The sequence below is a fragment of the Bombus pascuorum genome, chromosome 12 (genome assembly GCF_905332965.1).
Source record: "Bombus pascuorum chromosome 12, iyBomPasc1.1, whole genome shotgun sequence".
Lineage (NCBI taxonomy): Eukaryota > Metazoa > Arthropoda > Insecta > Hymenoptera > Apidae > Bombus > Bombus pascuorum.
The window spans coordinates 12,140,114-12,167,269 of record NC_083499.1 but is presented as its reverse complement, the minus strand read 5'-3'; the positions used below and the strand labels follow the sequence as shown (position 1 = coordinate 12,167,269).

Genomic DNA, 27,156 nt, shown 5'->3' with positions numbered 1-27,156 from the left:
CGTTGGTCTTCGATCGTTGGTTCGGTCCTACCTAACGACGATCGGTGCTACGCAGCGGTGGATCCACGACTTGCTCGGTTGCACGGCGTGTTCGATCTCGTTCCACTTTCCGGATATCGTCCGACCTGGTGAATGCAACGCGAACAGAGGAATGCGGCGAATGACGCGGTTTCGCCGCTGGACGCGTCCAGCTGCAGCCAGCCTTCCTTGCGTCGATACAATGGACGCGTTCCGCGTATTACCGCACCGAGTCGGTTGATCCATCGATGAAGATCAAATTCTGAATGTACGTCGTTCGGTTAGCTGGACGATGAGTCGATCGTGCCGAGGATCGTCAAACAGTGTGCGATTATTTATCGTCGTCCGACGAATGGAACCAAGTGCGGCCGTGAATCGTTTAAAACTGTGCCAAGAGTGACGCGGTTCTTGCCTCCTCGTTTAAATAGACGATATCTCCGTTGAACGTCTGAAAAGATATATCGTATCGAGCGACGAAATCAACGAGAAGAAAAAAAGAATTTTGTAAGAGAAGCCGGTAGAGCGGGCGAAAAGAAGAAAAATCGGGAATCGGAGATATCTGTAAAAATCATAGCGGTGGAGAAGAAAAGGCCGAGCGACGCGGTTTAATCGCTGCGAAGCATCGGCGATCGAAATTGTCCGTTGAAGGCGTGCTCGGTGGTTAAAGTGATGTCGGTATCCAGCGGCTAGCGCCGGCCTCAGGATTCCGCGAAGCGCGAGCTTCAAGTATCTCGAGGGCGCGGGCCTCGTCGAGATGAGCGGTGGCAGCGGCGGGAACAACGCCGGCAACCAGGGGAACGGCAATGCCACCAGCTATCACCAGCATCAGCAACAACAACAGCAGCAGCAACAACAACAACAGCAACAGCAGCAGCAGCAACAGCAACAAACCCAGCTGGAGCAAGCTAGCTTGCTGACAGATCTGAACGGTATCGACCTGGCGATGAGCCTGTCGCCCAAACAGCATTCGTCCCACGTACAAGCCGCTGGTGGCGCTCATACCACTCCGTTCAGCGTCACTGACATTCTCTCACCCATCGATAACGAGTCGTTCAGGAAGCTGGAGCAGGTGATCGGCGTCGGCGTGGTCACGCATTCTCAGGTATCGCCTTACGGAAACGCGTGCGGCGCCCGTGTCGGCGGCAATACCGGTAGCTCGAGCGCGAGCAGCGGCAGTCCACCGCTTCACGGAGGCTCGACGCCCGGTGGCGGCACACCCGGACCGGTTTCCGGTCCGAACGACGCCGCCGGAGGAGGCAGCGGCGCTGCCGGTGCCGGCTCAGGCATGACCGCCATGGGCAATCCTTACGCGACCATGCAACTCACCTCGCAGTATCAGTACTGTGCCGCGGAATTATCCTATCATCATGCGGGGCCAGCGGTCGCCGGAGGCGCGACCGCCACCGATCCCATGAGATCCCATCATCCGTGGTACGCGCCTACACCGTCGGCCACCAACGATCCCCGCTTTGCCAGTGAGTACTTTGCTCTTTTCATCGTTCTACCACACGATTCTCGCCTCGTCGATGCATCGTTTTCTTTTCGCGTTTCTCGCTTCCACCGCTTTCGCGCCGTTGCTTCCTCTCAAAATGCGTTACAACCTCGCCAGTGTCTTATATACGCGTGAGCGATCGAGTTGGAAAGCAGCCGATCGATCGAGTTGACAGACGTTCGCGGCAATCAGATTCGTTAGATTCTCACACGTCCGCGAACGCGTACAAGAGGAGTAACGAGTTTGCTTCGGAGTGTCTCGTACGCGACCGTTTGCCGATTAATAATCGATATCGCGAGACTGTCGTTTTCAACTTGGTCGTCCAGAGAACGTTCCGTAACGAACGTCGAGCTTTCCGTCGAAAAGGAGAAAACCGGCTTGTACGTTGGAACGAAGAGCAAATACGTAGGCTTCGTTCTCCGAGAGCGGAAACGTCGTTTCGTGTGGGTCGGTTGCACGCGATCATCCCTTTCGCCATCGACGAGGCACGTCTGTCCCGCTTTTATTGGCCTCGTGTCTACCTTTGTTATTACTAGCTCGCACTTACGTCCATTTAGCCATCGATGAAGTATCAGACTCGTATTTCAAAGTCCACAACCGCCTGTCTTTCCGTCACGTCGCGCATCGTCTCGTAACCTCGACTCGTGAATTCATCCGTCGCTCGTTGCTCCAAACGTTTCCACGTATCAATGCTCCGCACGACGACTACCTGTCCCGTTAAATCTCCAGATCGACGATCTTCAAATACGCGATAACGCTGATCAACGACAAGGATGAGCGAATATTTCAAAAAAAGTGACGATTCAAACTTTGATACTTGTCGTATCGCGAGAGTACCTTGACGCGCGTTTCCAGGACAAATGGAATCTGCATAGACAGTCGTACTCGCGGATAGCACGATTCTTCGGGCTTCTCGCGTTTCACAGGCCGTTGAAGAAGATTGTCGACCAACAAAGCTCGCGTCCTTCGGACTTGTGTCAACAGACGCTCTTCTCCTTGGATTTCTGTCGGCCGCACGCGCCACTCTGCTAGCCGCTAGAGAACGTATATCGATCCCTGGCCCCCGAAATGCGTGGCTACCGGACACTACCGGAGATTTTAGTTAAACAAATAAGCCTGAACGACCCTCGTCGCGCCAGGCGACGTTACTCAACGTACAGAACGTTTTCAAAATCAATTTCTCCCGATTTTCACGCGTTGCTACGCGTCTCTGAACAAGAGGACGAAAGACACGGTGAAACGTCCGATTCGAACGTTGATACTTGCGTGTTTGACGATGCCAGAACGGACGATAGTCTCGCGGTTTCCGCTCTCTGATAGCTGGCCATAAGACAGGGAAAACAATTTGTCGTTCGCTGCCTGCTCTCTCTCTCTCGTCTCTTCCGATAGAGAGTCGTTGAGAAACATGCGCGCTAACGACTCGTTCCTAGGATTAATATTCTTCCAGATTAAATTTTGTTTACCAGTTCGTGTTAGCCTGAAACGAGACGCGTAGCTTGATCGACGCTCGATCGAACCTAATCGCCCTTAAAAATAATTCACCGTTATAAAGTTACGCTTCGACTTTGTAACGACGAAGAGCAGGATTTCTGTTTGTCCGTCATATCGGCGATACCGCGTAATTATCCGGTCGACTGACGGCTGTTGAGAATCTTACCTAACGGGAGATTCGACTTCGGTGGTCAGGTAGAAGACGTCAATTTGCTTAATGATATTCTTACAAGCTCGAGCTAGCGCGATCCACCCCCGTGTTCGCGCTCCGTTTCGTCGGAACGATGAACCCGTCATTCCTCTCCGGGCTTCCATTGTCCCGGCCCATCGTCCACGTTTCATCGACGATAGTCTCGAAACTTTGTCGAAAGAACTAGCATCGTTCGTTTCCATCGTGATGCTCGTAGTTTGATATCTTTGCAAGTTGGAAGATCTGGTATTGTTAATCGCGTCGCAAGTTTCTACGTTTCGTCCCTGTTTCTTTTTTCTCTGTCTCTCTCTCTCTCTCTCTCAAGTATATTTCAGGAAATCTCTGATTTGTCGACGGAGGCTTCGCTCGGATCTTGCTCAAAGGCGCCACTCCATCTTCGTTCAGCGATTCGTTGAACGACGGGAAACTCGATCGACGATTTACAACTCGTACGTTCGATGCGCGAAATATCGATCTACGTTGAGAGTGGTGCACGGCGGACAAGTTTCCATCGATTTTCCATCATAACCGAATGCGTGGCGTGGCGTAAACAAATTCGGTCGGTGTTTGGTGTCTCGAGTGGTATTTCTTTCCCGAGGCGGGCACGGCATGACAGGCTGAGAATACGTTCTCACAGACATAATAATAATTCGGGACTTCATCGTCGGACCTCCCGTGCTCGATGACGTAGCACTTTGCGCGGCTAAATCGCTCCTTTTGTCCTGGTCGAGACGTGTCCGTTCTTGACAGCTCTTCGCCAACTGACAAGGGATGGACTGCTCGTTGGGTTTCAGTAGCTCGAATTCAGAGGGCCGATCTTCGCTCTCCCTTCGCTCGCCTGTGGCTGGCTGCCTCTTCTCTCGCGGCGTGTCTCGCGTGCCTCTCGTCTCCACTTCGCGATCCTCCACGGATTCCAACGGGATAAATTATCTCGAACCGTTCCTCACGACGTAGGCCGACGGGCAACTGAACGTTCTTCGGCAACCAAGCACGCAACAATGCGCACCGAACGTTCTCCCGTAATGCAAGATCGACCGAGAGAATACCGCTGTAGGATGAAAGCGTACGAGGAAGCAACGAAGAAATCATCGTCGTGTTCTGTGCCGCGCGAGGTTCCTACGGAACCGTCTTTCTCCTTTTATTTTATTTTATTTTATTTTTTTCTATCTAATATAAAACAGGTATGGTAGAGCGACGTAAAAAGTAACTGCGATTACTTGCTACGATAATTACTTTCCTTCGTATTGCTATTTTGTGTTCGACTTCAAATGCGAAAAAAAAAAAAACAACGTATCGCCATTGATATTTTCAATGCTCTGTTATAGTCTCGCGGCTGATGGGCGCCGCGGCGGCGGGCGCCGGGACCAACATGGCCGGCTGCCCTGTGGGCCAGTCAATGGGCGACGTGACCAAGTCGTCGGGTATGGGAGTGGGCGTCGGCGTCGGCGTCGGTGTCGGCATGGGCGTCGGCGCCATGCAATTCCCCCACCTTCCCCAAAGACGAAAGCGTCGCGTTCTGTTCACTCAGCAGCAGGTTCACGAGCTCGAGAGGCGGTTCAAGCAGCAGAAATACCTGAGCGCGCCCGAACGGGAACACCTAGCCGCCCTAATTCACCTTACGCCCACTCAGGTACGTGTTAAATGTTTTCCTTCTTGGTTTACCGTCGGCACGATCCATCGATTCTACGATCGATCTGCCGTCCAAATTTAATCCACCGATGCGTTTAATTCGAGAAGTTTGTCAGGATGGAAGTAGGTCTGCGAAAGAAGAGTAGACCGCGATAGCGATTCTTTCGTTACGTAAATACTTGATTACCGAACTGTCGTCTCGAACGTACGTTCTGTAGCCTGTTTCAAACAGTCGCATCGGTCTGTTTTCACCGCTTTAGCCACGTTACACGTTAGCCATGCTTTCTCTGCGACCTTGTCGCCTTGTTATCGTTCGAACGATCTTCTTATTGGTCGCTTTTAAATTTCGTCTTGCGTCGTAAATCATCAGCGATGCTTGCTACGCGTAACGTTCAACATGCCCAATTACAAGGTAGCGACAACGTCATCCATCTCGATCTCGATCAGCCGGATCGGTCTAGCTGCTTCTACTGCCAGAATGCGATGCTTGAAATTCTGCACACACGCTTACAGGCTTGCACACACGTACACGATGAGGATTAATTGCCGAGAGGAGATTAATTGCAGAGAGCAGGTGGTGGGTGTACGCGTGGGTGTATCTACATCTCTCGGCCAATCGGATCGATCGACCTCAGGGGCGTTGGTTGCGTCGGAGTTGTTAGCCGGAAATGTCGAGGCGACTGCCGACGAATAGACGTTCGATTACCGCTATAAACGGGCTTCTCAACGCTCGAAAATTCCTGAAATTAGCCAATATGTTTCGAGCGATCGTTAAACCATCAGCCCACCATCTATCTACGTAGTCGATGGAATTTAGGATAAATGTTCGAGTACTTGTAGCACTCCCACGACTATGGACCACTTTCTTCCTTGTTCTTTACTTGCTCCGTGTATTTTGTAGCGGACGATCGGTGTACCAAAGTGCGAACACCTTCTCGAAGATCGTTCTTGGTAGAATTTTTGAGGAAAGTGGATATCGGTCGTGTTTCAGCGATGTTCGACGCGTTAAAGTCGACACGTCCGCTGACTTTAGTGGCGAGACTGTCGAGCAAATCGCGAAGGACGATGCGAATACGTCGGAAATAGTCGTGGAAAAGGTGTGTTTGTTCGAAGAAGGAAAAATGGAATTCGACCAGGTAGAATCGTCAGCCAGAGCGTCGTTCCGACTCAACGGCGTGTAAATATTATCTTAGGAAGCCGAAATTTTTCTCTATTGCCGGTTCTTGATCGCCACCGATTAAAGATGCTACGAGTCTCGCAAAGGTAAACGTAAACTGCTCCTTAAAAGCAAATTGCCTCGAAAGGCCATAAAAAATTAATTCTCCCTTTTTCTATACATTAATTATTCGTTAAAAAATACTGTTACGACGATGTACTTTGCTCCGTCACCTATTTATTCCTTTGGCTTTTATTATTTCTTATTAAATGAAACTGCTCTTCAGGATGTTTCCCATGTTCGTAATACTCGTACACGATATATATATATATATATATACATTTTAATGTGTTTAATTAGACTAATGTTCCTGTGATTTCGTTCGTAGATGGGCCGATTTGGTCGACTCGAGCGAATCGTTTCGGCGGTCGCCATTTAAAGCGGTCCGGCAGAATCAGATTTTAACGAGCAATCTTCATTGGGCAGACAGGTCTGCTCGGCACGATGCGGCAGTCTGGCAACAATAAATAATTGTTGCGCAGCTCATTGGTTGCATCCTGGTCGCTCGTCCCCTCGTTCAGTCTGCCGTTTTGTCTACCGCGCGTCTCTCCGTTCAATCCGCTTGTCGTTCATCTAGTACTTTCGACCTACGATCATTCATAAACATCGTATCTCGAACCAACTTTCTGTCGGTAATTATCAACGACGAAAAAGCGGCCAACTTATCGTTATCTCAGTCGATACGATATAGCAAATATCATCGTATTAACGTTCTATTCCATCATATAACATATAGCGTTAACGTAGTACTACTACGTTCTTTCATAAAATGCTCGAGACAAGCTTCGTTCTCTAGAGTTTAAAGGGACTTTGTTCTACAAAAACTACTTCGTCTCCTCCTTCTTCTTTCCTGCCTTTTCTTTAACGACTCGTCGTCATCACCATCGTCGTCGTCGTCGTCATCATCGTCATCAAGCTGAAGCTGTATCCATTCTTTTCGCTAACTCCAAGAAGAGAATCGAAACAAGACTTTGAACGCAAGCTATGCCGAGCGGAAGGTGGTGCGCTCGCGTGTTGCTCCCTAAACCGGAAGTCGTCGGGGCTCCCCCGAGTCGGTGACTCGGCGAAATCTATGCGGAATCGAGCGCGGAAGTTCGCAAAGAGGGCTGATTGCAATCAGCCGCGGATTTTCGCGTGCTTTCGCCAGGGGCGAGCCCGCTGTTGTGCGCTCGCGCGCACCCAAGTTTCGATAACGAGTTTCGGACTCGATGGTACTCGGATCTCGCCCGAGCCGTGAATGCTGGCCATGAAGGCCAGCCTCGGAAACGGGACGCGGAAAGAGACGTTCGAAGGAGAGATAGCGAAGCAGAGAAAGAGATACGAAACGCGGCTGGCAGTCGATGGTTTTATATACGTACGTCTGTGTACACGTGTATACCTGTATATATTCTTACATGTATGCGCACGTATATGTATATATATAGCGGACTCTTGAACTTCTGGGGACAAATAGAGACCAAACGAGCTCCCGGTTTGTCGTATATACGTGTAGATGTATTGTGTGTATGTGTGTGTGTGTGTGTGTATCTGCGCCGCCACCCTGCGGTACCATCCACTTACGGCCACTCGAAGTCTACGTACGAAGTCGTGCTCTCCGTAGGTAGCCCACGATGGCTGCACGGGGAGACTAACGAATCATTATGTGAGAGCTCTGTGAATCTTACGTGCCCTCGCGCCGTCTCGAAAGCGATATTACGCGAGGAAAGGTCGGAAGAAGTGGAGCATGGTCGCGTTGCTACGAGCGGTAGAAGCGTTTTTGCGAAGCGGAGACTCGTGCGGTGCTCGAATATTATCGGTAATTGTTGTTCCGATCGTCTGAGTTCTCTTGTTTGTTCTTCTCCTTCTTCTTCTTCTTCTTCTTCTGCTTCTGCTTCTTCTTTCTCTTCGAAAGATTCTATGAGGAATTTTTTGGACAAGTTTCATACGGAACCACGTAGGGTGTCTATCGCTTCTTCAAAGTGCTATACAAACTCCGAGATTACGTTCTACTCCGTTCTGAAAGGAAATTGACAACGTTCGGGTTACCTGCTCGTTTTGAAAACATATTACAGAAATACAGCTTCGTGTCATACGCGAAAATGTACCTACCGAGGAACATTCGGTATCACGCGTTCCATTCGTGAAATCTTTTTTATCGTGTGTTTAGTTTCTTCCATTTTGATAATTTTTGCAAGCGGACTGCGACGTTTAAGGACAGCTGAAAATCCGTGAAAGCTTCCAAGTTACGCTCGAGGTAGTCGAGGTAAATGAGAAGACAGACGGAGATTTTTTCATCGCGAGAAAAGGCTATTGCGGACTCGACGGTCCTCGAGGAAGATTCTTTGGGACGCGATCGAGAATCGATACTGAATTAACGAGTCGAACGACGTAACGAACGGAAAGAAGATATACCGATCTGCGCTCTTCGAGACACTCGAGCCACGAGTTCGACGCGAGCACACTTTCGAGTGCTTGCAAAGAATCGAGAGATGCCAAAAAAGAAAAAAAAAAAAAAAAAAAGAAAAAAAGGAAGGAGGAAGGAGAAGCAAGTAGAAAAGAAAAAAAAAAAAGGAATTTTCCGCCTGTCGTTTGCCCGATCGACGGGCCAAAGTGCCGCATCGATCGTTTCCGGGAGAACGTCACGCAAAATCGACCCCGTTTCGAGTAACGAGACGAACACTCGACGAACGACGACGAGGAGCACCGATTCCTTTCTGCTCGTTCAGCTCGATGACGATGGATCCCGATGAGAACACACCGATACAGAATCTCGATCATTCTCTCGTTGTTGCGTCCGTTGTTTCCGTCGTCATTTTGGTTTTACGGTTTCTTAACCGAAAAAACGTAGCTTCGATTTCTGCCTTTCGATTTTTCCATAACCGTAGTAGCGGTTCTCCAGGAATATCACGTCGCTCGACCTGAAATAAATTTACTCGTTTCGTCGTTTCGACGTTTAAGCGTGATCGAATGTTATCCAGGAGACCCAACAAATGGTGTTTAAAGAGATAACGAGGTCGTGTCACGTGTCAAAAGAGAAGATCCGCAATCCTGTCGATCGTTTCGAAGAGGAATCGCCGAGGCGTTTCGCGTGTTTGCACGACATTGAACTCGCATAGTCCTCTTCGGTGCTCCTCCTATCGGGGTTGCTGTATAAAGTCGAAGAGGGTAGATTCGGTGGTAGGCAAACCCATTATTACGATTATCTCCGTGGTTGAATCGCAAGGCTCGTGCACTAAGTTGTCACGGTTCGTTCGAACCTACCCCTTCTTCTTTCCACCCTCGTCTTCCTTTTTTCCCGGGCGCCAGCATTTTTCCGACGAGAAATCTTCTTTGCTGAAAAATCTCCATCCTCGTATCTTTGTTCGTCTTTGTGTACCTTGCTGCATAGGAAAGATGCATTACACGCTTTTTTCTTTTCAACTACGATTTCTTACAGTACAATAATATTCCATTATTTCGACTGTACCTATTGTTTTTTCCAACGATGATACATCCATGTCCGTCTAGAACGTAGATATTCGGCTATCGATAGTCTCTGCGCGTTGCAATCGCGTAATATTTAGACAGAAAACATTCGATCCAATTGATCCTGAAATTCGAACATTAAATTTACCGTGTCAGTCGACTTTTATGTCGCCAGATAAGGGACAATTTACGCAAGGACAGGATAAAATACCTTAAAAGCTTGAGCTATCCGTAAACAGTATTAAAGGCTCCTTCGATGGACGAGCAAATTTATAGCGAGCTTGGCCAGATCCGCCCTTTGCGTGTGCATATAGAAACATGTAATATTCCTTTCTAATCTATACACAGCATGCAAAACGTTTATACAGGGTTGCTCGAAGGTGGAACAATATTTGCGAAGCAGCCTTCTCTTCAAATTTCCTTTCTTTCGTGGCTATAATATAAATAGAATCATTGCGAAGAAAGGACCAAAATCTCGAGTAATAAAAATACTCCTTCTCTTTTAATCTTGCAAGAGGAATGGTGCTTTTAAACTTTGTTGTTAGTTTATTTTTAAGAATATCGAACGCTCCTCGAATATAATCGTTTCGCGAGCTGGCATTTGCTTTATTTTCAAAGTATCCATTTACTTGCCAAAGTGCCTTTTATCAACGGATCGACTCTAAGACGATAAACGTAAATTCAGCGCGATGGAAATGGCTCGACCAGCCGAAATCCTATGGAAACTGGATGTTTACGTCGAAGCACCTTGACTCGATTGTCCCCCGGTATTCGACGCGACGCGACGTTCGAAACGTTTCGTTCGCTGGCCGAAAGCCGTAGCAGAAGGAGCCGGTGGACGATCTGGCTGGCGCTAACAATAACGTCAATCGTCATTGTTCAAGAGGAAACAATGGTAGGCGAGCGGCGATTGTTTCGTCCACCGGTTTCGAGACTCGCGAATTCCGCACTTTGGTGATTTTTCATTAATCCGCGATCTCGCCTGAACTTTGCGGTTTCTATTAATTATTTAACTTTTGATCAGACTCGCCGCACGTTTTTTGCACTTTAATTAATGTCTCCCTCTTTCGCCATGCTCGCCAGCCGCGCGGCAGGCCGTCTAAATTCCCCTTGATATAAATTCTCTTCTTCTCTCTCTCTCTCTCTCTCCCTCTCTCTCCTTCATTTCCATCACGTTTCATTTTTTCTTTTTCCTTTCTCTTTCCTTTTTTTACTTCCTTCTAATTAACTTCTCTCTCCCGCACAGGTCGGTCTTTCGCGTTTTAACGAGCTTTAAACTCGTTGTAACTCACCGGGCATAATTTGCGGAGACCCGTTGCGCGGCCTCTCGCGATTAAATTGTTGCGATCAATTTCGTGCTTCGAATTGCTCGTTTAATTCGTCCACGTAGCGACCGATTAATTATGCATCCTGGTTGACGTCGGTTTCTCGTACCGTTTTCTTCGTTCCCGTTTTCCGCTCTGCCTTCTTCCTCCGCGATTATCCGATACGATACGACGGGTAGTTTGACCGAAAAGTTGTCGCAGGCTGCTCTAAGAAGCATCATAGAGTCTCGATTCTTGAATTGTGTGACTGTTAAGACGTGTTCCGAAACGATACGCTATTTCACTTGGTAAAGCGATCCTAAGAAGCTTGGGAATTTTAAGCGAGTGTCGAAGAAACTAAAAAAGTTGTGATAATAAATGCCAGAAAAGAATGTCGTTGTATGAAGTATATTGGAGAGAGGTTGATAGCGTTCGGTAGACATCTCTCGTTCGAATCCGATACCGATCAACCATTCGAAATTTCGAGCTTAAAAAAGGGGTGAAATCCAGAATGTAACCGAGAAAGAACGAGATAACCAGCCTGGAGGGACATAGCGAAAAAGAGAAAAAGAGAGAGGAAGGCGGGCCAGAGGGAGTGTAATTTGCCTCTAATGCGGCACTCGACGAAGCAGCTGGCTCTCCTCTTCTCCATTCGCCGGTCGGCCGCAACCGGTAACAGTAGTGATAATAATAACAATACCGGCAACAATGCCAGGAGTGGCCAGCCATTGTAACAATGGGGAGACTGCACTTGGAGTAACAATGCGAGCGCAAAATGGAGGGACGCATCTGTGTGTCCCGCGCCAAGGAGACACGGGGAGTAGGGGATGATGCGACGAAGAGAAAGAAGAGAGCGAGGGGGAGAGAGAGAGAGGGAGAGGGACAGCGTCGTCCCAAAGACGGGAAACGGCTCTTCGACTGGACGAAACACCCGTGGAAAAGTGTCAGTCGTGAAAATTTTCTCGCCACGGAAGTTTTCGACGACCAGCGGGCAAAGCTATTTACATGCTAGGATCGCTGCGTCGACCCTGCATCCTCGTACAACAAATTAATTAACGAGAAAACAGCTGATGTGTCTGGCCTGCGATTCCCATTAAAGGCTATTTAATATCGTTGTTCGCGACGATCAAAGTTCCTCTTTTATTTGAAGAACGTTGCTCGGATTAGGTACTCTATTTACGAGCTACGTAGTCGAGGAACGGAGATCTTTTGCTTAACATATTACCGCAAAGACGTACCCCTTTCGGGTTCTATATTCCGAAGATATCGGAAGTGATCTTGGAGGATCGAGGCGGGCATGCGCGCGTTCCACGCGTGAAATTCCTTTGGTGACGAAATGCGTGCGGTTAATTGGACGTCGTGGAACGCGTGCGCGTATCTCTCGAGTGCACTCACGGCTCCCTCGCATAATAACGCACGCATGAATATGTCGTCGGCTTTTGCGGCCGCCCCCGCGTCATACCGCGCCATCGCCACGCACACCGGCAGCATGTGGCCGGCGTAATTGCGTTCCTCTCTTTTTCCTCGTCTTCCCATGGAACCTACAGGTCACTGCAAAAGTCGGAGATCGGTTGCAAGCACTCGAGGTAGCAGCATCGACGATCTGAGAAAAGAACGAATCCGTATAAGTCTATTAGGCCGATGGAAACGTGGTGAAGAAGAAGCGTTGTCACTTGACACGCAACGACCGATCTTGGCTAGAGCTTGATTTACCAATCGATTTTGGACGAGGTAACGGCCGAGTTGGCAGATTTTGAGTGACAATTGTTGGCATCGAAACGGCGATAGATTCATAAATCCCTGCGGCTCTTTAAACTTTTGACACGGTATTTAAAGGAATATCAACGCGCTTGGAGAATCTCTGTGTAAAAGTTTTAGATTAGAAAAGGTTACGTTGTAAGGTAGCGATATCAATGGAATAATAGAAATTATACCTACAGTTGTTTTCTACGTCTCTACTTTTACGACGAAATCTCGCATAAATGGTGCATTGATCGCAACGGAAAGAATTCCGCGAGCGTTTCTAAGGAGTCTCTCCAACTGTTTGAAAATAATCGGCAACAATTGTTCTCCCAATGCGGACAGACCTACGCGATACAGCCGTCGTCTTATGAGTTTTTCGCCGTGTTTGCGTCAATTATCGCGACGAAGAGGCAGCTTTACGAGTGTATTGTAAATACTCTCGAACGTGCCTGTCGCGTAATACGCCACCAATTTCTTTTTGCGCTACGCGTACTGTAGAACCGCGCGGACCCGTTCTTTTGTAATCCCGCTGCACCTCCGGGACGGTACGCGAGGGTGCATACATTTTGAACCGCAAACATCCGCTTCCCAGGCTATTGGATCATCCCTGCCGTGAAACGACGAAGAAATTAGAGGGCGGCAAAGTGCGATCAGGAGCAAAAAGGCTGGTCAAATGGTCCTCGCGATTTCGTCGAATCTTCTTCTTTAAATTGTTTAGACCTTTGCAAATGCGATTGATCGGATACAATTCTCTCTCTCTCTCTCTCTCTCTTTCCCTGTAAAGTATTCTGCGATTAAAAAAATTATCCTCTCCAATATTCAAAGCGTGTGAACACATAAGTTACGTATTTTGAGGAAATTTAAAGCACGTATTCGCACGTTCCATCGTTGAAGAACGAGGAAGAGACGTTTGTTCGTTCGCGTTGAACGCGAATTGGTTCGGTCGCTCGTTTGAGAGAAACTGGAAAGTCATTTCTATTTGCCGGGCCGTAGACCCCAGGTTTTCAGACATCCGACTAGTAATCGGTAAGTCATCCCCGGCCGATGGTATTGAGTTAAAACAACAAAAGGGAGGCGGGAATCGTGTTTGCCCACGGGCCACCACTCAGAAGAGTCAACACGGGACAATTAACAGCCCTAATCATAATTTGACGTTGCTTGATCCTGGTATTCGCAAGCTCATCGTTGTGGTTCCTTGCACTTTGCGGTGGAAACACATCTGTGACTAAAGTCAAGCCTCGCAAATGTAATCCCTTTTTCCTGCGATTTTTCCTTCGCGCCAACTCCCTCTGCAAATAATTGTAATTGTCGATTTAATAGAGGAATAGTTGATAGTAAGGAAGGGATATATCCGAGATTCTAAAACGGTCCTTTTCGTTCGTTTATACGTTACGGGCTGTTTATAAAAGACAAAATTTCGGTATTCCGTTTAATAGAAATCATTTTGTAAACTAAAAGAGATAAAAATCGAAAGACGCGTGACTTACACACTGGCTCGATTACACCAAGAGAATAGGAAGGAAGGAAGGAAGAAAGGAATATCAACATCCTCCGTACACCCCTAACAACAATAGATTAGAGAAGACAATCAGCCGGGCTGCCCGAGGCAAGCGGATGCGTTCGGAAACGGTTCGGAACACTTCGAGTGGCAATTCTCGTCAATTACACGCGTCTTTCTTTCGAGCAACATCGAAACGAGCCCCGTGAATTATCCAGTAGCCCGAGGCTGCATGGGGTTTCCAGCGGATAATCCGTCGAAAGTTGGTGTCGGATGAAATTGCCCGAGGAAACGGTTAGCGAGGCCACGAAGGGTGGCGACGCCCGATACCACTCTGTTGCTTACGATGGTGGTGGTGGTGGTGGTGGTGATTTTGCGTGAACCCTCAATGTACGCGACGTAATGACGTTACGCTAACTTGATCAATCGTCCACTTTAACCGCATACTCCCTGCCGGAACGGATGTACGAACTTCGGCCTCTGTCGAACATAAGCCAAACAGGTACTCCATGTTCCTCCCAAATGTTACATGTTCTCCGCCGTGCTTTGACGAACTGCCCTCTGGATTTATCGCTATTCGATACGCTAATTAATGTCGAAGCAAGAGACGAATGGTCCGTGCGGACGCGACCTCGTGTCAAATGGATAATCGCCGGTTAAGAGCCGGAAATTTTCAAAGTGGAATCGAATCGTTCGAATATCAACGAAACGGAACAAAGTTCCGTTTTTTTCGTTTAAAAAAAAGAATTCGTTTAAAAAGGTTCGCGTTTGTTCGTCGAGGACGATCGCAGGAAAGCTGTGTTGAAACAGGAGCTTCGAAAGCTATAGCTTCTATGTGATCTATTGTAGCATGCTAGGAGAAGGCAGTTATTTTGGTTGCAACTTCTTGAAAATGTTGGTTCTACGGTCAATATTAAGTCGTCAACCTTAAATCAGCCGTGAAAAAGCTGGTTATCGTCAATTAGTTCGAAGGAACGTGTCGACAGGTCTTTGTCGGCAGACCTTTTAGGATGTATGCGGAAGAGAAGAAAAGCGCAGGGTGTTCGCAGACCCGCTCGAACGGTTACGGGAGGCGTTTCATTTACCTGGCTGAACGAGAGTTAACCACGAGTTAATCGAAAGTTAAAGTTAAGCTCCCCTTTCTTGGTGTTGAGTAAACCTCGGTCGGACCCCTGTGGGCCCTGCTGCCTTTTCGCATCGGATTCGTCGTACCCATCGAAAATAAACAAGTTGTTCCTGCTTTCCTTTCATTCGTTTCGTACAAGCAGCCATTCGATGGATTATTTTTTCTGAAAGAATAGGTTTTATATTTAACAATCGCAAGAATGGAAAATATCGCAAGAACGAAAGATATCGCAAGAAGAAAATCGAAATGATAACGCGATAGCGTAGATAATAAATTTCTCGATTCCCTTCAAAGTATGAGTCGCGTGCCGACGAAGGTGATATCGAGTTGTCCAGTTATTCGCAAGCACGACTTGGTTCGTAAACTTTATAGACGCGAGAGTTGCTCTGTTCGTCGAGAATCGGCATTCGCCACGAATTTCTTTCCTCCGTGGCCTGCGAGTACACACACCAGTTATATCCCTATCTCGTTCGACTTTCTCTGTTTACACACCGCACGGTTGCGGGAGCGACGGACAAACGGACTGACGGACAGGCCGTTCCCTTGAAATAACAATTCTCTCCGACAGTTCATCCCGTCTTCGTCTCGTCGGATCTTTCACCGTCGTTGCCTATACGTTTATAGCTCGAACACGATCGCAGATATCGATACGTGCTCGATACGAATCGCTAGAAATTACAAATTGTCCGGATAATATATTTCGCACTCTCTGTGCGGCGTCGATCGTTCGATTAAAATCTCATCTCGAAAAATCTCACGCGGCGAGTCACGATCTACGGATGCAAAAGTTGCTCGAAAGAATTCTCGCGGCAAACGCGAAAACAGTAACAAGGTTTTACCCAGGACAAAAGGAACGACGAAACGAGCGGGTGACACGCGAAAGTGGAGAATGCAAGAACGCGTTGAGGCAAGCAAGGCTGTTTGTAGACCTCTCGAAGTCGCCGCACGCCCGAAACTCCACGGGCTTCGACGAGTGGATTATCGGTGGAAAAGGAATTAACGAATGGGAGCGGCGAGAGAGTACTTGCCTCGTCTAGTACCTCTTCGTGGCTTTTAGATAAGGTCTCTCCGCCCTACGCATCAGTCGTATTACAAAACACACGCGGAAAGTCGCGCGGAAGGGCTCACCACCAGCGGATTCAAAGCGCTTTTCTTCGCGACCTTCGCTCCTTCCCTTTCTTCCCGTTGTTTACAGCCAGTCGTCACCTTCTTCCATTATGAGTGATTTACGCGCGTTATACTTGCTGCTGGAAACGAGCTGAATTAATCGGAGCCGGCGTTTCCAATGGAAAATTTTGATCTCGTAAAACGCAATCGAATACGGATGGGACTAAAGATGTATTTGTAAAAAGTAAATGCTGCCCACGGTTCTCGAAGATGAATTTCCATAGTATTGTTAATCATCGTTGCCGTCTTCTCACTAACAGCTTCGATAACAGATTAAAACCGAAAGCATAACTAATATTACTCGGGAAACCTTTTAAAAAATAAAACAGGCATTAGAGTTTAGAGAGACATAAAATACTACTTAGTAAATGAGTAAAATGTATACTTGATCGCTCGTTGGTACTCGTCGACGCTCGCGACAGTTGTTGATCTTTCCCCATAACGCTTAATTCAAGAGCCAACTCGTAAAAGACGATAAACCAAAACATGGATTATTGTAACAGGCAGGTACAAGTATTCCTGGAAATATCGTAATGGGTAATGACTGGAGAGAAGGGCAATTGGAAAATCGTGTTCGCCATAGAACGATCGGTATTCGTGGCGTACACGCGAGGCGGCGAACGAGCGCTGCCTCGAAGGGGGAACGAGAATTTTCGAGGGTGGTCGATCCCGCTAATATTCAAAGAATTAGACAGACGGTGGCAGGCTCTCGAGACACGGTCTACTGCGCGGGGCCCCTTAAAGTGCTTTCGTTGCATTCTACGGCGCGCATAACTTCGACAATGGGGGTTACACGGGGCGGCTACGCATGGGGATTGCAGCGGGTTACAACCACTCGAGTAGGAGGTTACAGGCAACGCAACATATAGGTCGGACTCGCCTTTGATACGTGCGATAAAGATCGGGCTTAGGCCTACCTTTCGCACATGCCCCTAATTTACTCCTTTGTCCTCCTTTTTTAAAATCATTCGATCCGCTGTTTCCTTATCTTCGTGAATTCGTCCCTACTCTATTCACATTGTCGTAGAAAGACTTTGCCTTTGAGAAAAAGCAAAGTTAACCAACGAACTTGACAGTTTTACCGGATCATCATCGGATATGCTCGCGATTCTCGTACAACGTTCTAAACGTGACCAACGGTTCAACGCAAGCGACGTTATCCTAGCAAGCTCGTGTTAAGGATTAAATCGGCCGACAGAAACGGCGAGCATTGTTTTCGTCGCACGACGACAATGCCACGATGATCGGGACGCGCCCCTGTGAACCTGGCATAATGTACAATACGGATTATAACGCGCCGCTGTCATAAGCAGATGCCGATTTCGATCCCGTCCGCACGGCCGGCTTCCCTAATCGCGTTCAATTGCCGTAAAAGCGATTTTGAACGAGAGCACGACTGCTCCTAGGCCCAAACTTCATAAAACTGCTGCGTTTTCCTTTTGACATCGTGCATGGGAGAGATCAAACCGGCAGAACTTCCGCTTCTGGCAATTCGATCGGCCGAAATTTGGTATTTCGGCATCCATTTTATTGTTCTGAAATTGCGCGATGAAATAGGATTAAAATCCACGGGTTTTTTAAGAGAAACGAAAGATTTTTATTCTTTGTTTTCCTTATTTACCTTATCGATTAAAATTTGGGAAATGTAAGATAAAACATGTATTAAAAAGAAAGTGATAGCGAGGCGTGAAAAGATCGTTGTTCAAAGTGTCTGGCAAAGCGAGCGAAGCCTTAAATCCCTCTCGTAGAAATAACAAACTTATAATAACCGTGGATTATGAATTTAAGGGGGCCACGAATCGTTCCAGATTACTTGAAACGTACACACGCGACAAAAGGCTCGCACTCGCTGCCCCTTGTAAAAATATTTCAGTTCCTACCTGGCGACAGTTTGCGCGTCAAAGATGTGTCCCAGCTTTTTTAAAAAACAGGAAAAAGGAAAATTCGACTCGAAGCATCTGGTATAGCAATCTGAACTCTGGTTCCTCTTCGTATTTTCAAGTTTTATTTGTTTCATAAATGTCAAACGAATATTCTCGTTAGCACAGGCTTTATACGGGCAACTTACTACCCGCTTTTCTTCTTTTTTATAATTTCTGCCAATAAAATTCCATACTAATAGGAACAATTCCTTTTTCACGTTACAGGTGAAAATATGGTTTCAAAATCACCGATACAAGTGCAAGAGACAGGCGAAGGAGAAGGCGATGGCCGAACAGAATGCTCAAAATCAGGTAACTACCTGTTTAAAAAGAAACATAAAGATATTAGTCTGAATACGTTGAACAAGTCGCACCAAAAAAATTGTAACGTCGAAGGAAGACGTTTCTAGAAGAAGACAGAGTAAAAAAGACGAGAAAGGCAGAGAGAGAGAGAGAGAGAGAGAGAGAGAGAGAGAGAGAGAGAGAGAGAGAGCGAGGGGGAGGGGGAGGAGAGAGGGGCAAGGATTAAATTAAACTCTGTCGTTCGACCGTTTCTCGTGTGATAATAATACGCGTCCTCGATAGATCGGATTTCCCGAGGGATTTCGAAACGGCGAGACACACGACAAAATATCGAGCGTTTCGAAATGAAATGCTTTTAAATGAAAAATATTCCGGACGCGGCGCGGATCCTCGCATCCACATCGTATTTCGTTTCGAGTGGGCCACTCGACCGACTCGAAGCGATTCTGCATTCATTTCGTTATTCCAGCCGAAATTTTTGCAGGAATACCGACCTCCCTGCAACATAAAATCGTCTGTGTTAAACACGTAATTACCACGATGTTTCAGCGACTGGCTGTTGCAATATCATTTTTATTTTTTACCTCTATTTCTTTGTTTTTGTTTTCCTCCGTCCTTTTCCATGTATATCTTGTTACGTTTTTTTTTTTTAATGTTTTTCATCTTCTAACGAGCGACAGAATTTCGTTTGAGTCTCGCCGAGCTCACGATTCATTGACCAGTAATACCGACGATGTACGTAGAATGGTAAGCAAATTACAACGTTCCGAAGCCTAGGTGAAATAACTACAGAATATTTGTACATCTATGTTAATGTCGTTGGCTGAAAAGCTTTAATATAAAATCACATAAAAAAAAATAAAACATAATTTCGATCCATTAAATTCTACCTATAACGGACAAAGATAGTTTGAAAGTTATGGATTTCGAAAGCGCACGAATCGTACAATATTATTTCGCGCCCATAGAAATCCCCCTTCTCTCTACCCTTCCTTTTCTCTCTTCTCCCCTTTTTTATCGGCTCTAATAATGACGCGCCAGATTCCCGAGATATCGTAATTGCAAGTTCAAAACGTGCCCTGTCTCCATCTCGTCGCACGCACTGACGAATACGAATCGTCTCTCCAGCGGCTGCCTCTCCTCCTCTGGCAATAACATTCAAAAGAGATGTCAGAAGACGGCGATCGTGCCGATACACACAGATCCGTCCTGATGAATACATTACAGCCGGGTACGAACGAGTATGCGAGATCACGGATGTCCCGGCATGCATTAGCGGCAAATCGTCCGATTCGAGTTAGCGGGAATCGGCGTGTCGTGTCGTTTCGCTCACGCTGAAAATCATTTTCGTGTCAACATGACGTCGATTATTTGTTCTCCGTCAGTTTTTTGCGCTTCAAAATGAATTTCTTGCACGGTCACGGAACGTGTAACACGCTTCTTGGAAATGTTTTTTAGTCGTTTCTATCCAGCTACTTCGTTAACGTTTCCTTTTTCCGCTATTCCTCTACACCGGCGTGTTTTCTTCGTGCTAAAAATATTTTTTTAAAGAATACCTGTACCAACACGAGCGACACTCCACGCGGAATGGCGTTTCGACGTAAGCGGATTTTCATAGCGCTTTTTTCGGTCACCGTCGACTTTCACCGTTTCATCGAATTTCGATGGCAACGAGCATACACGTCGACCGATTTTCGTACAAAACCACTTTCGCGGGTGACGGGGATCAAAGTCATTCTCTGTGTTTCGATCCGTCCTCGATATCGTGTTATTATCGCGTACGCGCCATATCCAGCTTTGCGACGCGACGGCCATCTGCTCTCATATTGGATCTCAAATTTCGTTCTTTATATATATATATATATATATACTACCTTAGATTTAACATCACCTTTAGATAACTTTTGCTCTTGATCCACACGATCCATCTTTTGGAATGTCATTCGTGCGTGACAGGTAGTTTTCTGAAAAACATTCATCACACTTGCAGAGTGTATCAATTTCAATTTAGATCTTCGAGCCTGTAACAAATAGAGTTATGTATTTAGATCGCGATCGATCTTGTCCGTAAGTAGGGTCGACGTAGTCGCCGCCAAGCGGCGGCTCGTAAACACCCATAGAACATTAATGGTGCTGAAAGTTATCCGGTGGCCCGATCTGTAAACCGTCCTTTCCCCTCGATTCGTCCACGCTAGGACGAGCAGCCGCCCCATAATTTACTCGTTAGTTTTTCGTGGTCCCCGTAGACTCTGTCTCCATTCGTCTCTGTATCGTATTGCCTATCTTTTTTTCTATCGCTTCTTTCCCTTCTTCCATAGCGTGGCGACTCGTTGTTTCTCTCTCTCTCTCTCTCTTTTTCCGTGACAGCGAAGGTACCGTAATCTCTATTTCAATTCAATACCGTGTTTACTATTTCTCCTCGTTCTCCGTACGGCATTTTCATTCTATTATCTCGATCTGCTCGATGGTACGTGTAATTGGGTGACCAGAATCGCGTGTACACCACGACGCGAAATTGCAACATACGCATTGGGCGTGGCAGTTACAGTATTATTAGCGTTTCGTACAATAGGGATACCTTCCATAGATAGATTTCTTAATAGAGTAACTAGATCTCTCGCGTAAACAGAGCTTTCTGCCGCCGAGTACGTCCCACGATAGAGCAGCTGTTTTGCTTCGTTAAGCGACCTGTTTCCAAGTCGCTGTTTCCACAATTTCTTGCAATTAATTTCTTCTTGCGAGCTTTTGATGTTATCCTTGTAAAAAAGAAAAGAATGCATTAGGTATCTGCATCTCAGTTACACACGATAGAGAAGAGGAATACTTGAGATTTCTTACAAAATACGTGTACCTGGCCAGATAAGTAGATACCTTCTTATTGTCATTGCTTTTCGACTACGAGAGTATTCCTTTCGAAAAATTACCATAGAATTTGTTGCAAGTTCGAAAGGGTTAGATGGGAAATCTGTAATTTTCAAATTAATAGAAATTACTTAGGAATATTTATCGGCACGTAGCACAATTGTTAACAGCGACTAGAATTAATGGTTAACGGAGTTTAAAACACCATGCGACGGAGACGTAGCAGTTACGACGGCAACGTCGTCGTCGACGTTGACGACGAGTTGGCAGCCAGAGCTCCGATTTTTTTCCCCCTTTTTCCCCTTTCTTTCGTTTTATTCCATTTCCTCCCCTCGCGGCGGTAAAAAAATTTCAAGTGGCAGCGCGAGCGAGCGAACACGAGAAAAGGAAAGAGAAAGAAAAAGACGGGGCAGAGAGAGAGAGAGAGAGAGAGAGAGAGAGAGAGCGGGTGAGAAGGAGAAGTAGAAAGAAAAAGAGAAAGAGAAAGAGAGAACGAGAGAGGAGAAGGGTGGAGAGGTATCCTGCAGGGAGCGCGGAAACGGGTGCTCGAGGACCGGTCGCCATCTTGCCGTGAGTACAGTCATGCACAACACCTGGACGCGAATCGGGGTTACCAATACTACTACTATTGATATCGATTAACCCTCCCCTGGAGACGCGAGCCGCCGATCTTTCGACCCATCGATTGTAACTTCGTGTTGCAATCGAGATTAAGCTGAACGCCTGCGACGTATTTATGTCTAGAGCGTGGAGATAGCGAATCGTTCGAACGTAACGAAGCCGCTTTGATCGAATTTCACTCTGTCTGCCTGTCCGTCTCGACAACCGGCGAGGATACAGCGAAATTGAAATATTCGCTCGCTTTAAGATACGATGAAATTGTTCTGCCTTCAGCGGAATATATTGTTCGAGTCAATGGTATATTCGTACACGTTCAAACGAATTTGTGAGAGTTTAAAAAAATTTCGTCGAACCCGATAGAAAACTATCGTTGTGGTTAACTCTCGATACCAGCCTTACGACGGAAGACCGAGATCTCGATTCGTCTTTTATACGTCTTGGGAAATACAGGAATGGCGGGAGGAGAAATCGGTGGCCTGGTTTTCACGCTTTTTTTGGGAGGAAGAGGGCGCGAGAGCTGTTTGCCGGGTATCGAGAGATCGCCTAATGTAATTACACTCGTGGTAAAACATCGGTTATTAAATTTAAAAACCACTTCCTCGTTTACGGAACCCATTGAATTCCATTCGTCGCGGAAATGAGAGGTCCCGGCAGAAATCTTTTAATATCTCTTCTCGTGGTTCTTTGTTCGACCGAGGCTTCTGTAAAGAAACGAGACGTAGACGGCCGTCGCGTCGGGTTGGTCTGTTTCATGGTGGTAGTAGTGGTTTTAGAGGTGGAGGAGCGAAGGAGGGAAAAAGCCGTGCCACTGGTAGAGCCCAGCTTTTAGTTAATTATATCAGTTTCAACGATGACGAATGTTTTTCCACGAGAGATGCATTCGGGTGAAAGTCAGTGGCGCGCGCGAGCGGCACGTTTAGACGTTCGACGAGGCTGTATACGGCCTGAACATCGGCCGCCACCGCGTAGACCTTTCGAGTACAATTTATTTTGCACGTATCTCTGCCCTCGTTCCTTGTCCTCGTGACATATTAAAGGAATTAAACGTCCTGTAGAGGGTACCTTTTAAAAAATCTCATCATCGCCGGAGCAGATTCTTCGCCTGCTGCGTCTTTCCTCTTCCTTTCATCTTCTTCGGATTCGTCTGTTTCTCGATACGTGGAACAAAAGGTTGCATACGTTTACTCGATTCGTACGATCGTATTCCCACCAAATTACGGTTAACATTTATACGTGAAACGCAAGAGTATAAAATTGAATCTGCAATACCGATAACACCATTCACTGCCTTGAAAGTAGAAATAAAAAATAGAATCTCGGTCGAGTCCTTAACCTAAACGGCAACCGGTGACGACGAACGTTTCCGAGCAAGAAATATGTGTATATATATATATATATGTATTGTACATACCGTTAAAAGGGGACGGTGTTCCACGAAGGGGGAGAGGGAAATCCACGCGTAATATGTTTCCCGAGAATCCAATCGCGGCCGCGCGATCACGGCAACATTGAGGCTCATTATGCGTGGCGCGGTGGTCGCCGCTCATAAACACGTACTACTCCGTTCCTAAGCACGGCCATTTTCGCCGGAAATCGCTTAACGCGTGTTGAAGTGGCTAAAGTGGCGTGACGCGTGACGCGCGCGCCGACCGTCATGCGTTTAGCGTAATCGTCACTTTGTCAGCGTGAAGTGCACGGCATGCCTGCACTTATGTTCGCGGCCAGCAACGTGCACGTAAGTTCGTGTCGGCCACTCGAATCGAATCGTTGTTACACACTCCACCCCCGTTGTTTCCTTTCGCGTAGGTACAGATTTGGTTACCGAATCGTTACGATCGCAGAAGAATTTATTCTCGAGACGTTTCATGGACGAATCCCTAAAATAATTAGGCAAGAATAGAATCAAGATGTAGGATATCGTACGTAGTAGATCAAGCGAAACGATGATGGTCGTACCGCTATTAAGAATTACACCTTGCTGCTTTACCTGCAGCTTCTGCGTTCACTCGTCTTTCCATTCTCTCAAACTTCATCCGAGTGTTGCACATTCTGTAATGTGAATATGTACTCGTATTTATAATGTCGCAAGAATCCTTTTAATAGGTACTAAGCGATCTTCGTTAAAAGTAACTTCTCTTTTATGTTTACTCGCCGCTTTTGCCGTAGTTGAAATACGGAGGACGAAGCACGAGGTACTTCAACGTCTATCAGACATCAACCTTCGACCAAAGTCAAGCTTCGTAATAGCTTTATAAAGAATAAATTCTCCGATAACGAAGAAAAGACATTCGTCTCCGGGATTGTTCGTTCGATTTTCTTAAAAATGATCCAACCAGCGTGAATCCATCGGCCGAAATAGGCGTTATTTCCGAGCGGTCAGGATCATATTATTAAAGCGTCGCTGGCGTGGAGATCGAAGAGGAATGTCGTGTACCGAATGTTGATACAGCTGAGTGGTCGTCCCGGCAGGTACTCGGCCGGCTTGCTTCGGCTTCTGTTTGGCATGCCGTGGGGTCCCGCTCGTCGTATTGAATCCCCCCGGACAGTAACGCGGGGAGACGAGGGACAGCAGTTCTCGATGTTGACGCGGCTCGACAGAGCCCTGGCTAGAATCCTGTGGTCCACGGTAGCTGGTACTGTTTATTCGTAATGTGTGTGTGTAAGAGAGAGAGAGAGAGAGAGAGAGAGAAAGGGAGAGAGTCTCCGGCTGCTAAAGTACGAGTATGCTCGAATGCTGATCACGAGGTATCGCGCGGGTTAAGTACCTGTGCCTACCGAGCCCACGTGTTTGCTTGGAACACAGAAGCCGAGCCACGACGTCGTCCCACGTCTTCTTTACGGTTCGTCGTACGCAGTCTGTGCACCTACGTGTGGATTGAGTTTACATACCGGTGGATCGGGTAGACTAGGCTGTCGTTTCTCTTAGATGAATGATGATGTCAGAAATTCCAGGCGAAGTTCGGGTTGTTCTCCATTTCTCGATGCAAATAAGAAATTACTTGTACGGCGATAGTTGAAGATTTAAGTCAACGATTTACGCATCCTGCGTGATCGTCTCGTAGACTATTTTTCAAATATTCTTCGGTCGGATTTCGTATTCTGCCGAAACGTTCGCGTCGTGAAACTTGCAAATACCGGAACTCTAAAAGCTGCTATCGAAATTCAAATATTCCAATCGAAAGAACGACGCTGTTTTTATGTTACAGAGCGCGAGTTCGCCGCGACGAGTGGCTGTGCCGGTGCTCGTGAAGGACGGGAAGCCATGCGGAAGCGGTGGCGGAGGCGGAAACGAGGGCAGCCGCGGTGGACCAAGCGCGGCCTTGGCGAGTCCAGCCCCTCACATGACCGCGGCGTCGAGCCCTCACGGTTCTCATCACGCGGCCTCCTCGGTGCCTCATCACTCGGTGGTCGGTGTGAACCACGTGATAACGTCCAGCCAGAGTCTTCAGCATTGCTCGTACCCGAGAACCGGTACCCAGCAGAGCATGCAGCAGCAACAGCAACCGCAATGCGGTGCGTACCTGCCGTTCCAAGGACGGGCTTGGTAGTACATGCCATCCGCGGCGGGGGCTAATCCCTCCGTCGCAGGTCCAGCTGCCTGGTATCCTATGGAAGACAGCCCCTAGAAAGAGTCCTGTGTCGCGTACTCCGATCTGTGTGAGTCGTTTCTAGAACAGCTTACCTGGCCAGGATCATTGGAATTGAACGACGAGACTGATCTAGGGGAGACTGTCTTTCCTTGGTGACGAATACTCATCGCAGACACTGGAAAAAGACTCGGTGAAATTGGTTTATCGAGACGATACGTCTGCCTGTTAGGAGACGCAGACACGTTTAGTAATTTGTCCAACGGACAAAGATGGACTGGTTGTTCGAGAGATACGTAAGAAGAGAAAATTCTGCGTGAACCGCAGGACGGTTATAATTGAAGTCAGTGATCAACGTGAATGTCCCTCTCTTGTATAGGGTCTGGAATGTGCGAATCGCTCAAGTATCGGTTGCACGTCTGCATCGATGCAGGCTTCGAAGAGGTTGCATCTCGATGGATCTGAAAAATTTGCAAATACGAACAAGTTTCTTAGATACAAAGTACTTACATCAGTTTTCTCATTCGTTTTGTCAATTATTATAGAGATAACAGTTCTGTTTCCTGTTGAGTTCGAAGATCTGTCTTACGGAAACAGTCCTTCTAAATTTGAAGAACGTCCAAATTTCGACGCATATTCAATTTGATTCTACGTTGTAAAAGAAATTTGATATCTGCAATAACAGAAACGAACCTTACTTGTTTATCGTGAAATGAAATCTTGACAACGAGTTCCGCTGGAAAACGTGTTGGACTACTTACCGTTCCATTGTTACGTCGGTTCGACATCATTTTACGTTCCGCAATTAATAACAATCGATAGTTGTTTCAAAATTTATTATAAAACTGACAGAGCAACGGTAGAGAATGTCGCACGAACAGAACGGAAATAGGAATGGAATCTCGAGTGCTGACTTGGGAGGATTTTTATATCAAGGTTTTGGCTCCTGTGGAGGGGTTATCGCTGTTACTGCTTAATCGTAGTTTTGATGGCTATGTAAAATATGATTATTCTATATTCCAAGATCACCGTGACACCATCATCTACTTGTCCTCGAAGGCTAACCACGTATAAGACAGAGACTAGGAGTAATCAGAAGGATAATTCGATGTCGAGGATGTCGGTACTAATCTGAATTTAACTTCCACCCCCTTCGCAGCGATAAAATCCCTGGAAATAATAAAAAATCTTATTCCGCATTCGTTGATTCATATAAAATAATAATTTTAACTAAAGAGAATTTCTATTTTAAACATCAATTGAACTCCAATTACACGAAGGCTAGCATCCTTAACAAAATTATCTTCTAAATTAAGAATACCGAGGGTTCCAGAGTCACTCGAATGGACGAAACAGAGTAATTAATTTTAATACTAGAAAATTCGTTAACAAATTTGGTTTTACGTACGACCAAAGAGGCAACGTCGGTGGATGCGCGAGCGAAACGTCGAAGCAGGTTGCAGAAGCGCGGATAGTCTGGCCAGTACACTCGAAACGCGTCGATTCCAATTGCGAGAAACCGTACACCGGTTGTGTGCATTGC

The 27,156-nt window shown here is 46.8% G+C and overlaps 1 protein-coding gene across 1 annotated transcript; it reads left to right on the top strand.

The window, feature by feature from the left end:
- Nucleotides 1–518: 518 nt before the first annotated feature.
- Nucleotides 519–26,397, top strand: LOC132912915 (homeobox protein Nkx-2.4-like). The gene is made up of 4 exons (XM_060970745.1): nucleotides 519–1,493; nucleotides 4,517–4,821; nucleotides 18,466–18,552; nucleotides 25,233–26,397. The coding sequence occupies exons 1-4, from the start codon at nucleotides 773–775 to the stop codon at nucleotides 25,572–25,574; spliced, it is 1,455 nt and encodes a 484-aa protein (XP_060826728.1). The 5' UTR covers nucleotides 519–772; the 3' UTR covers nucleotides 25,575–26,397.
- The last annotated feature ends 759 nt before the right edge of the window (nucleotides 26,398–27,156 follow it).

What these genes read in the sequence shown, in the direction of transcription:
- LOC132912915 (XM_060970745.1), top strand. Translation starts at nt 773, where the DNA reads ATGAGCGGTGGCAGCGGCGGGAACAACGCCGGCAACCAGGGGAACGGC. An exon ending in CAACGATCCCCGCTTTGCCA is followed by an intron (nt 1,494 to 4,516) that starts GTGAGTACTTTG and finishes GCTCTGTTATAG; the next exon opens with TCTCGCGGCTGATGGGCGCC. An exon ending in TTCACCTTACGCCCACTCAG is followed by an intron (nt 4,822 to 18,465) that starts GTACGTGTTAAA and finishes TTCACGTTACAG; the next exon opens with GTGAAAATATGGTTTCAAAA.